The sequence below is a fragment of the Archocentrus centrarchus genome, chromosome 1 (genome assembly GCF_007364275.1).
Source record: "Archocentrus centrarchus isolate MPI-CPG fArcCen1 chromosome 1, fArcCen1, whole genome shotgun sequence".
NCBI lineage: Eukaryota > Metazoa > Chordata > Actinopteri > Cichliformes > Cichlidae > Archocentrus > Archocentrus centrarchus.
The window spans coordinates 10,721,847-10,734,515 of record NC_044346.1 but is presented as its reverse complement, the minus strand read 5'-3'; the positions used below and the strand labels follow the sequence as shown (position 1 = coordinate 10,734,515).

The 12,669-nt window shown below is 42.4% G+C and overlaps 1 protein-coding gene across 6 annotated transcripts in view; it reads right to left on the bottom strand.

Annotated features, from left to right (window-relative positions):
* Positions 1–1,267: 1,267 nt before the first annotated feature.
* Positions 1,268–12,669, bottom strand: part of radil (Ras association and DIL domains) — a 33,851-nt gene continuing 22,449 nt past the window's right edge. For 5 of the 6 annotated variants that reach the window (XM_030738942.1, XM_030738949.1, XM_030738936.1 and 2 more), the window contains 8 exons: positions 11,358–11,481; positions 7,884–8,056; positions 7,408–7,558; positions 5,303–5,529; positions 4,401–4,746; positions 3,354–3,493; positions 2,897–3,036; positions 1,268–2,649 (listed from right to left, as the gene is read on the bottom strand). In XM_030738942.1, coding sequence (XP_030594802.1) covers positions 2,550–2,649; positions 2,897–3,036; positions 3,354–3,493; positions 4,401–4,746; positions 5,303–5,529; positions 7,408–7,558; positions 7,884–8,056; positions 11,358–11,481 — 1,401 coding nt within the window. In that variant the 3' untranslated portion in view covers positions 1,268–2,549. The remainder of the gene's footprint in view (positions 2,650–2,896; positions 3,037–3,353; positions 3,494–4,400; positions 4,747–5,302; positions 5,530–7,407; positions 7,559–7,883; positions 8,057–11,357; positions 11,482–12,669) is intronic. The other variant, XM_030738966.1, reaches the window with a different exon arrangement.

Below are 12,669 nucleotides of genomic sequence, written 5' to 3'. Positions count from 1 at the left end.
GGGATGCTCTGCTGTGACTGTTGGTTATGGTAGGTCGGGTCACCCATATAGAGTTGACTGAGGTTGAACAATCAGATTTGCAGAGAAAGACTCCCAAGTGAAGTATCGAGGCAGCCAGTCTCTACATCAGGGATCCTCAACTCCAGGCCTCGAGGGCCAGTGTCCTGCAGGTTTTAGATGTGTCCCTGATCCAACACACCTGATTCAAATGGCTGAATTACCTCCTCAGTATGCAGTCAAGTTCTCCAGAGTCCTGCTAATGACTTCTATATTTGAAGCAGAGACACATCTAAAACCTGCAGGACACCGGCCCTTGCGGCCTGGAGTTGAGGATCCCTGCTCTACATGATGTGAAGAACAGGTGTTTCCATGCTTCCTTTATAACCTCCTTTAACGGAGAATACGCTGGCTCCTCGTGAAAGGAAATGAGATGATCCTGTCTCATAACCGATGGACACACTGATAATTGGCACGGCTGAACTTTGAACATTAGGCTGCTGTGATAACATCTGCTTTGCAAGATTAAGGTGAGTTTTAGCTTTAACATAACTCAGTTTGCCTGTTGCTAAATTTGCAGCCTTCAGAGTTATCTTTAATTTCACTTCAGCCACAGAAAGCCTCGATAAAGGCTGGATCATCCCTCCAGCACGAAGAAATTTTGCAGGCCGGACAACTAATCTCAATTTGTCAAACATTTCATTTCACTTTATAGACATTGTTAGTTCTGCTTTAAAATCACAGCCTTTAGTATTTGCCCCCCCTGTTGGGCAAAAATATCTCAAGCTGCGCTTTTTGTTGTCTATCTTTGGAAAACTGTAGTTTTTACACAGCAGAACGACGCTAACATCCACTGTCACATTAAGGAGTCTCTTGTAAGTGTAGTCAAGCACTCTCTGAGCTCCAGGCTTCTCTGGATCTTTTCATCATCTTGTGATGTTTTTCTATCAAGCTAAAGTGATTAAGAACAGGAGGTAGAAGATACTTTTTGTTTGTTTGTTTGTTTGTTTTCCTAATCAACTGCAGCCTAATCATCCTTTTTTTTTAATTGCAGTGAACCAGGTTTTGAATTAAAAACTTTTTGAAAAAGGAGCCTAATAAGCCACACTGACATTTAGAAGACCTGGTGATATTTAACAGGCAGATGTTTGATATTAAGATTTTGGTTTTGTGCTTTTTCTCCCGCCCCCCCGCGAAAAAAAATGTTGCCATAACCATAGTGTGTTATCCAGAGCAGCTGGGATGCTTTGCCTTGTAAATCAACTGCTGCTAAAAGTTTTAAATGTGTTTTATTCAATGCAAAAATTTACATTAAGGGCCACTGTATTTGATTTCAGGCAGAAATCTTAGACCAGTATCTCAGTTTTTGAACCAGTACAAAGAGTAGTCTGCATGGATAGCTACAACATTTTTTTTCTTTTTGTAATTTTGTTGAACAATCTAACTATTTAATATGCACAAACATTCCTCACTGCACAGATCATACATTCCTGTTCAAAATAAATACATAACTTAAAAAAAAAGTACAACCAATAACCACATTTTTACCTTTTCTCCATCTGTAAGTCTTAGTGTTCCTGTCTTGAGTATATTTCAGGAAAAGAAAAAAAATGGAGTTGCAGTTTGTTTTGAACATCCGAATAATATTTACAAACAGCTGTTTATGCCGCCTTTAAACACACTGCAAGCGTACAGCTGGAAGTCTGGAGTGAAGCATGTTGCCTTGATGATGTGGTTGTTAATAAAATCGCACAACAGCTTAGTACTGCAAAGAGTTCTTCTTACTGCCCCCTCCCCCCGGAGGTAAAGCCCAGCTACAATGTTACCGGTCCTGTAATTTTTGAGTTTGCTGCCTCCGTCGTTTTCTTCAACTCTTCAGTGCAAAAATCAACATTCGTTCTCAAAGTTGCGTCAGTGGCGTAGACGTGATGCTGCTCGCTAACAAATAGATTTACAAAACATTCAGGTGTTCACTGAGGCTCAATTTGTCTGAAAATGCTTTTAAAATTCTAAAGTACGTCTTCAGTTTGTGTCCACTTGCTTCAGTCTCTCACTCTGAGAGGTGGGTAGGCATCGCGTCGTGCTGTTTACATCTGGAATTTAATAGAAACAACTCTAAAATACCGTTGGCAGAAGTCACACAAGCCTCTGGGCTCGACTGATGAGAATCTGCTGTGCTTTAAACCGCCTCACACTGCATACTGATTGGTTAGACCTAACCCACCTCAAATGCTGATTAATTAGGCAACTTTCCACGCTGCGGCCTCCTTTGATGTCGCAGAGGGTTTAAGATCATGTCTGTTACGCAAACCCAGTAGGGGTCTGCGTGAGGGAAGCAGGTATGGCAGCTGTTCAGTGGAGTCGTGGAGTGTTATCTGCTTGGCTTTGTGCCGTGCACACGCTGGGTTTCACATTCATATTTCATGAGGCTCCTTTGGGTGTGGGTTTGTGTGTACCCTGTTTGTCAGTGCACACATCTGTATTCCTCGTCGGTTCCTATCTCCAGTCCGGTGTAGTGTGTTGTGCACGTCTTAGCTGGGAGGCTGAGGTGATCAGCAGGAAGAGGCACTGATCTTCTCCGAGACCTCCGGGTCGGACTTGGCTACCAGGAAACGCAGTCGACCCCCTCCCAGACGAATCAGATCCACCGCGCTGTATGGCACAGACAGGAGGAAGTGGAGGGAGAAGGACAGAGTCTGGTTACTTGGCGCTCAGCAGAAATGTAAGGATAACAGGGCATCACTGTCTGAGCTTGGACCAATCAAAGTAATCAATTGGCTTAAGAGGCTGACACCAGTGGCATTGTGGAAAGACTGGCCATTGTCATTAATGTCAATATAACTCAGAGGTATCATTCATCTCCACCAGCTGTTGACAGACAGCTCCACTGTAACTTTACCTCTGGTAGTCTGCTCCTATTAGACTGGTCCCATTCACCGCCAGGATGCGGTCTCCGATTCTCAGTCTGCCGTCAGTTGCGGCCGGCCCATCAGGGATCAGAGTCCGGATGTAAATGCCTGGAGCGTTGAGAGGAGTGTGCTGCAGGAGGGAGAAGGCAATGGAAATCGATTGATACCACAGCCAGGGAAAGTACTTGGCCAGAGGCAGGTGTCCATTAAAGCTGCATAACGCCTTACTATTAACTGCAACTTACTACTGATTTAAACTATGAACTGCACGTAAGTACAGCATGAGTACCAGTGAACCTTTTCTGGTTAACTGGGATCTGTCATTTTAAACTTAAATGTTTCCTTTTTTTAAACATAAATTTTCTAGCAAAAATAGTGACCGAACAGTTTAAAATACATGACTGAAACACGATAGAAGGTGAGAGCCGTGTTTGACTGTTGACTTACCAGGCCGTCTATGAGTCCCATGCCCAGTCCGTAGGGTCCCTTGTCCAGTTCCACTACAAACACCACACACAAGTCATCAGGAAGGGAATGGACGCCATGGGAGGATACAGGGAAAGGGAATTCACACCCACTAATACACCCTGCAGAGGACACAGACACCCAAAGGCACAAAACACACAGACACACAGGGTCTTGCTATGGGATTGGACAAACAGAAAAAAAAGACTTGCTATGCAGAAGAAACACAGATACTCAGACACGTGCAAAGGTGCAGCTGCTCTATCACACACGCATGCTTCTGCCTGCAGAGGTCACACTCACTACACTAAATGGGATCAACTGTTGCACACATTTTAAGTCTGCACTGAAAGGGCATGAAGAAATGCAGATCCACAGCTGTTTTGAATTGAGCAGTATTACAATGTATGCGCTATTAACATGCCACACTGAAAAATAGTGTGCAGATAAACCTATCCACAACACGTACACATGCAAAAACTGAGTGACAGGTTACTGGTGGTGACATGGCTGATCAGTGTTTCTTCATTAATTCTGTTATGCAGAGAGCGTAGTGCCGCAGCAAAGTCTGGATTCGTGTGACCTTAATTAATAATGATTTTTGCCGCAGTGAGGTGCACAGATTTCAAATTTTTGGAAACGAGAGCAATGGCTGTCAATATCTGCAGGTGTCTACTGCCGAGGCATCTGCACTGTTGCTGAATTTTAATAAAAAAGTATCTGGAGCATTCTCAGTGTGTAAAAATGAACTGTATGATTTAAACTTGCACATTTGGGGTGGACAAAATAAAAATAACAAAAACACCACCTTATGCAATTCAGTACAAAGCCCTAATAAAAAAAATAATAAAATTCAGCTTGTGTGAAGCATATGTTTGTTTTTTGTGAGACATAAGCTCTGATTATATGGTGGTACTTTTAGAGGCCATGAATTGTGTTTTTATGTACTGGATTTGGAAAAAATAAAATCTGCTTATGTTTTGTTTTGTTTTGTTATTTTGTCCACCTCCTGTAAATAGCACAGCCTACCCTCCAGTCCATTGGTGATGAGTCCATTGGTCTTTTTACATTCAGCCACAGTCCTGCTGGTGCAGCCGTTGGTCTGGACGTTGGTGCTGATATGCGGCACAGGCCCCCCTCCTCCTCCGCCACCTCCTCCTTCTGGATACAGGGGGGTGTTGGGAGGAGTCAGGAGGCAGGATGGGTCTGGATTTGCCGGTCGAGGGTGGTGAACGGTGCCGTTCCTTCTGAGGCTGTGTGTGTGCGACTGGCCTGAGGGTCTGTCCCGTCCTCTCTCTTCTCCTGGCTCTGCTGTCCCATCGTCCCCAGGACCCCCCGAACGGGGACTACTGTGGCCCGGAGGTAGCAGCTCCCTCTGTGTTTAGATGGGACAGACAGACTTTAGAGGATAATCTGACAACTAAAGTGAGGATGCACTGTAGGAAAAACTAAGATTACTTTTTTCTTTCACATACAAGCATATGTGTGCCTGAAGCTTTGCTCCTGGATAAAAACACATCAATTAGAGATGATCAAAGTTTGAATACATAGTCATTGTATAGATTGTTCCATTTGGCATACTTTTGAATGTATATTCTTCTGTGTAGGTATGTGTACATATGAGGGTGCTGTAACACTAGGGATTATGGTCTAGTCAGCCGTTCCCACTAATTAGACAGCCTAAAGACTAATCAGATTAACCATGATTTAACCATGTCTAGGTTTGTGTGTGTGTGTGTGTGTGTGTGTGTGTGTGTGTGTGTGTGTGTGTGTGTGTGTGTGTGTGTGTAGGTTGGCTGGAATAGAGGGTTTTGTCTTTCATTTATGGGATTATGAGGAACTCCTCAACAGCCACAGCTGCTGAGGCACATGGCCTGGATTACTGCTAGGTGTGTGTATTTGCGTGTGTGTGTGTGTCCGTCTTTCTGAACCTGAACTTCTGGCCAGTCAGCTGTGTTGGTTCCATTGGAGTGTGTCTGCACACTGGGAGTGTTGGTGTGCGTTTGCGTCTTGGTGCGGAGCCCCCACAGGTAGTGGCGGATGTAGAGCAGCTGTCTGTAGATGCTGTCTTCTACACACTCGCTGTCCAGGTCCACTCTGAAGCCCGCGCTGGGCAGCACGATGGGAGGGTGGTTCTCAAAGCTCTCCAGGAGGTCGACTGGAAACACAAAAAAACTGATGTTAACGCAAATCTGTGTTGCTGTTTTGCAGGACTACATATTCTATACATGACGCACAATTAGTATAAATAGCGCTGGCTGCTGGTAAGCATTAACTGTACTGAATTTACTCAACTAAGTTCCAAACAAAACACATAGTTCACTGAAATGCGAGGTAGTATCCAGTGTTGGATTTAAGAAGTATTGCAGTTATTTGTTTGTGTTTTTGTACATTTCACCTTTCTAAAGATGTTCTCATCCTGGTTTCAAGCAACCTGAAAATGCTTTGTAGTATGACTGGGTCATTAATAATCTTTATTTTCAATTACAATTTTGTCTATTAACTATTGTGTTTTCTTTATAACAAATTTGGTGCATATCTCTTCTTGCTCCATAGAGTCCACTAAGTGTTGGATTGTTCACTGACCAGCAGGCGAATGTGGTGCAGTTGGTGCATGAACTTGGGGGAGCCAATCCTTACAGGTCTGGATTGGTTGCCCCTTTATCTTGCATTTCAGTTTCTGGTGAACCCAGAGCTAAAATCATATGCAGGGAAACCTATTTTTTCTTTTTGGTTCACACCTTCACCTAACAAGCGAAAGCTTTCCAGTTCAGCCCCGGGAGGAGACACAAATCTCTTTGGGGTTGCATCAGGAAGGGCATCCGGCGTTAAAAACTCATGCGGAGCACCCGTTGTGGTGACCCCTTGTGAATAAGGGAACAGCTGAAAGTAGCTGCTTCTTATTTTATTCAGCTGAATTACACAGTTCTGGAAAATCTACTATTAAAACAACAATTTTGTTTTGAAAGTTTTAAGAAGCTTCCAAAGTCAATGAGTAAAAGTGTTATATCACTGTGATTCAGTATTGACTCAGTATTAATTATGGCGATACCATTTTTGCTACTTTTGTTACAAAGCCGTTTGTAAAACAGGCCAAAAAATGAAATAATGTAATGATGGTCTATCATATATGTTAAATATCTGGCACAGCTACTATGAACGGTTGACTGATTTGTTATTTCATCACTAGTGCCGGCCAATGTCAGCTGACGTATTGGTACTGGCATTTATACCATCCAATAAATGAAAATTTAAAAAGCAAAGAGATGACCTAGGCCTTGTTATGAGTGTTGATGTTGCCTAGTTTGCCAACTAGAGGGCACTCTGCAACTTCCCTGTTGGCAACACGTTTGGAATGCCACAAACGCAACAACCGGCTCATCAAAACAGTCGGGCAGAGTGTAAACAAGTAATCTACCACCTGTGACAATAAACAAGATTATTTTTAAACTGCATTGTCCTATTACTTGAGTAAGGACTCATAAATAATGACACATAACAAATGTTAGGGAAATCTGTTTGTTTCATGTCTATAAGTAAAAAATATCGGCTGATATATCAGATTTTTAAATTGCCAAATATCGGTATCGGTATGGGAATTAAAAACAGCAAATTCACCCAGTCAGAAACCAAAAGTAGATGACAAGTGATCAGAAGCAGCTTATAGCAAATTACTGTACATATCCAACTTGAATAACCAGAGGTCTCTGCTTTGCATGCACTGAGAATATCATATTCTGAATAATGATGAGCTGGAGTCCTGGTTTAATGCAGACTTTGGTGCAGCAAATATCCACGCTCTCATTCATGTGTATTTATCATTGCTCAATCTTCTCCTTCATTCTACAAGCTGCCCAACTACCCAATTACCCCTGTATACTATTACATGATGACCTTTAGCATGACAGTAACAGGCTTCCAACAATGAACTCATGAGATTCAGACTAGTTATTCTACCTATATTGTCCCAACTCATATCATGAGGGTGTCATGTTGCCATAATCTTGTCAGTGTCTCTGACCACAAACACATGTACCTGTTCTGTATATGTACGGCTCGTCCTCGCTGCTGGGTTGCCATGTTGGAACAGGGCCTATCTCTGCTGTGAGCTGGTACTGAGTGAGAATCCGGTGGAGCTGGACTGGTTTCAGAGTCGGGTGCTCACTGGACAGCGCCCGCCACCCCAACTGCAGACACAGAGCAGAAATTAATCACAGACTGAAGAAGAAGAGAAGACGTCAGAGGAGTCACAAGTTTATTGGCACAGTTTTGTAGGACATAATTCATCAAAAGCTGATCAATCACTTTGCTTCATTTACGACAGCCCTACTAGATGCGCGCAGAATATTTGAGGCAAACTGTCCTTGTTCAGACTGACATTAAACTTAATTAATTATAATATAATAAGGTTTTCTGTTTGTGTCCAAGTACTCCCACCCCATTACTTCTAACAGTGTGCAGCTCATCAAAAAAAACCAGTACAAACAAAAAGGTCAAATCCCCGTGTGTTACCTGAGTGAGCTGTTGTGGGGGTGTGGCTAATACGGACACTGTGCTGTTGAGTTTGGTGAAAAATTTTTCAGCCAGATGTCCCAGACCAGACCTGCTCGCCCACTCCATGACCATCCTCAAACACGCCTGAATCTGCAGCACCTTGGACCGCTGGAACCAACCTCGAGACGGACCTACACATGCGCAGGCACACACACACACACACACACACACACACACACACACACACACACACACACACACACACACACAAGGAAGGGTTTGCGTTTTTAATCAGAAACACTGCAGTAGATTTTTTTTTTTTTTTTTTTTTGAAGATGTGTAAAAAAACCACTTGTGTCTGTGTGCATGTGTGTTGTACAGCAATGCAGACATTAATTTTTAATTAAGTTGTGATTGAAGTAGGTGGAACAATAGCAACAGCCAGCAACCGCCTACTCCTCGCAGAATACAAATGCACCTCTGCAGAAGGGCTCAGCTGACTGAGCTCCTGCTTGTGTAATCCTTCCCTTTCTCTCCGGCACATCAAAGAGCTGAAAGGAACTTTTGTGGCAAGTTAAGCAGGCGATAACTATAAATCTAGCACTTGTGAAGCTGGCATCCCATTGTTTCATTACCTTACTGCAGCCGTAATGCATTTACTACTTATTATTTAAACCAGGGTAGGCGTGACAATCTACCTTACAATATAAAGCACCTTGAGGTGTGATTTGGTGCTATATAAATAAAACTGAATTGAAAAGATGTACTTAAAACCTTCTTTTTAATCTGCAGTCAGCATGTTGACAAACAGCAATTAATTTAAATACTGGATTCAAACACAGTAAATCTAAATAGGAATGTATACGCAATAACGCTGCAATAACAAGGAAGGCACAGTTTTATCAGCCTAATATTGCCCAACATCGGCCAAATGACTGCAATAATAGGCTGATATCTGCCTATAGGCAAATAAGATGCCATTCACCACTGTCAGTGGCTTTTTGGCCTTTATTAGGACAGTGTAAGATAGACAGGAGGTAGGGGGGCGAGAGGGAGAATGACATGCAGAAAGCAGTCTGGGGTGGACTTGAACTGGGACGCTGCAGCTCAGGCTCTGCCCCTCTGTACACGGGTAATCTGTTCAACCAAGTGAACTACAGTGACTCCCAACAGAAAGACCTTTGAACAGTTCCACTTTTTTTAAAAAAAGGAGACATTTTTTCCCCTGCACAAATACAAAATAAGCACAAAATACAGATCTTACAGTAGCCTCTACTAACTCAACCGATCTCCTTCTCTCATCATTCAATCTGCTTGTAGCATTTTCAAGCTTTTTTTAACAATTTGGGTACACAGTGGGCAGTTCGCCAGGCTGTCACAGGGCTAACACTGAGAGACAGACAACCATTCACACTTATGGGCAATTTACAATCACCAATTAACCTAACTGCATGTCTTTGTACTGCGGGAGGAAACTGGAGTACCCGGAGAGAAGCCACGCAAATATGGGGAGTGTAAAAGCCACACAGAAAGGTCCCGGCCAAATGGTGGATTCAAACCCAGGACCTTCTTGATGTGAGGCAGTAGCGCTAACCACCGCGTCACTGTCCATCTTTAACGTACAGTCAATGTTTTGACCGCAAATCTCAAACTTTTGCTTGTAAGGACGGACCTGTCAAATGATCTGCATTCCTAAACTCACTTTAAAAAGACGGTGTCAAGGCAAAACTCAGAAGTCCCCAATATAGACAAGCTTAACCCTTAAACCCTTAAAGTGTATCATATTTGATACATGAGTTTTTGTGTTTTTGAAAGTTCTACATCATCATTTTAATCTTTTAACCCCAAAAAACTTTTGGAAGGTTCATGTAACAAATATGATACAAATTAATACTTATATATGCAAATTAATATTTGATTTTTTTTTCCATTTATCAGAAGGTTCAATGAGCACTCCACTTTCAAAAAAATTTAAATTTGCTGGTAATTATTTCATGGTTCAGGCTTTAAAGGGTTAATAAAACGCTCTTTGGTTTGCAAAAACGATTTCTTCTTGTGACTAATAGTTAAAAATAAACCTGCTATAAAGGTTTATGTGTCAGACAACAACAAGCACAACATCAGCAAAAGATTATAAAAAAGGAACTGATGGTTTTTACTGACAGGACTTGGTGCTACATACACATGCTCAGGGTGGAATAATCAGTCATGAACTGAAAACGTCCCCAAAAAATCTCTACAAGCAGCACACGACAGGAAGCTTCAGGCAGACAGTGAACTGGTAGCATTATCTGCTGACTGCGCACACACATAACTTGTGCCATATGCTTTGGATGCACACACACACACACACACACACCCTCCCCTGTAATAGGCTTATGTCTAGGCATACAGTAATCTATGTGAGAGGCACTGCAAACTGACCAGACATCTCTTAACCTCGTGGCAAAAGGTGTTATAGATCTTTTTACAAATGCAGAAAAGTCACCGTACACTCAAAAATCAAACAAATAACAAAAATGCTAATTATTGTGATCTGTTAGCACGGTGACATTTCACTATGATCGCCTCCACCATTTTATATCTGCTAATCTTGGTTTTCTTTTTTCCTCAGCTGTATTATGAAGCAATCTGAATGTAGGGTTTTTGAATGTTGAGCTGAATGTGAACGACTATGCATGTATATGTGCGTGCGCGTGTGTGTGTGTGTGTGTGTGTGTGGGTTGCAGAGCACCCAGTGCAAACGTCAGCGTTACCTGCTACAAACTCACTTCGCTGTTACCATGGACACCATCAGTAGAGAAATATCAATGAGCGACAAAAATGGGAGTGAGGCAGAGAGAAAGCCAGACAGAGAGGGAGGCGGATGGGGGGACGGTGTAGCCCTGCATGTATTAAAGGTAGTTCTCCTTCTGCCTTTGCCAGACATGATCTCTCCTGTTTCCACCAGCTAATGAAGACATATGGCATGTATTTGAGTGTGTGTATGTGTCCCTGTGTGTAAGACAAAAGCTATAAAGTGGGGGGGAGGATAGGTGGCCTGACATGCAGATATAGCTGGCACTAAATGACTTTTTTCTTTTTTTAAAAAAAAGGTAAGAGCCTATTAGCGAAGTCATCACAACAACTGAATGACCTTCCAGCCCTTTACCCTTCACTCTGCCCCTTTTCACTCCTCCCTTGCTCTATCTCCTCTCTCTTGCCTCCACCCAATCCCACCTCTGCTCTTCTTTGTCTCACCCCCTGATGGCCAGATGGAAAGGAGGAAGGCAAGACGGAGGAGGGGGAAGAGGAAGAGAAGGGGGAGAAACAGAATGCAGATAGGAGAAGGGCATTGAGGACAAATCTGGGTTAGTCCCCTGTCAAAATGCTGACAAGGACACAGTCTCGTTGGCTGTCTCTCTCATATACATTCACAACTGTACAAACCTGGAGGGAGGTCTAATGGAAGCGTGCGTGTGTGTGTGTGTGTGTGCATGCTTTTTTCTCTACCTTTATCCATCAGTTGGTTAAACAGCGACACATTGGAGAAGAAGAAGAGGTAAGCAAACATCTGAGCCTGGATCTCTGGGTGAACCTGGTAGCCTTGCAAAAGCTCCTGCGCACTCTGAAAGACCTGCACACACATGCATACATTTCATTGTCTTTGCTGTTGCTTTTGTAGCTTAAACTACAGTATAAGTATCTACAGTTGGGTCGATAAGTATTTGGACAGTGACACATAAAATAAACCACAGGGAATTTTAAATCATGTAAATAATATGTGAGTGAAGTGCAGCATTAATTTAAAGGGTTTAATTAAAGTATTGCTTTCACTGTTTAGAAATCAAGTTTTTTATACAGTTTCATGGCCAGGTGAGGCCTGTTTCCTGTTTATTAAAAAAAAAAAATGCAGATAAAATATCTGGTGTTGATTCCAAGTGCTGAACTTTAATTTTATAGGTTTTCACTGGAATGCTCAATATGAGGTCCAAAGACATGTTGATGCAAGTGAAAGAGGCTGAAAAACCTAAATAAATCTATCACAGAGACCGCAAAAATGAGCGGTAAAATCAATAATCTGGTACATTCCTAAAATAACGAATGCACTGGACAGTTTAGCAATACCAAAAGGCCTGCAAGACCACAGAAGTCAAATGAAGTGGATGAACGCAGAATTATTTCCATGGTTAAGAAAAAATTCACAACACCAGACCAAGTCAAGAACACTCTTAAGGAGGTAGATGTATCATCAAGATGTATCAAGTCTACCATCAAGTGACGCCTTCATGAATGAAATGCAGAGGTGCAAACACACTCACTCAAGAAGCCAGATTAGACTTTGCCATAAAATATCTAAAAGAGCCTGCAGAGTTTGGACAAATGAAACCAAGATGAACTTGTACCAGAATGATGAGAAGAGAAAAGTATGCAGAAGGGGAGAGAGAGCTCATGATCCAAAGCTATCCGTCAAACATGGTGGAGGCAACGTTATGACAAGTTAGCAGGATGAATTGTGAGGTGTGGAGGGCAAAACTGATCAGACAGCGCTCCACAGTACAAATGGATAATGACCCAAAGCAAACTGCAAAAGCAGTTAAATACAAAACTGAATGTAGAAAGCCCCCAAAACAGGCAGCAACTGAAGGTGGCTGCAGTTAAGGCCTGACAGAGTATCTCAAGGGAGGAAACAGGATTTGGTGTTGTCAGTGGCTTCTATACTTCAGGCAGTCAATGACTCTGAAGGATTGTAATTCAAATTAAAAACAATCCTTATATTTAAAATTACTTTAGTTTGTCCGATTACTTTTGAGCCTCTGAAAAT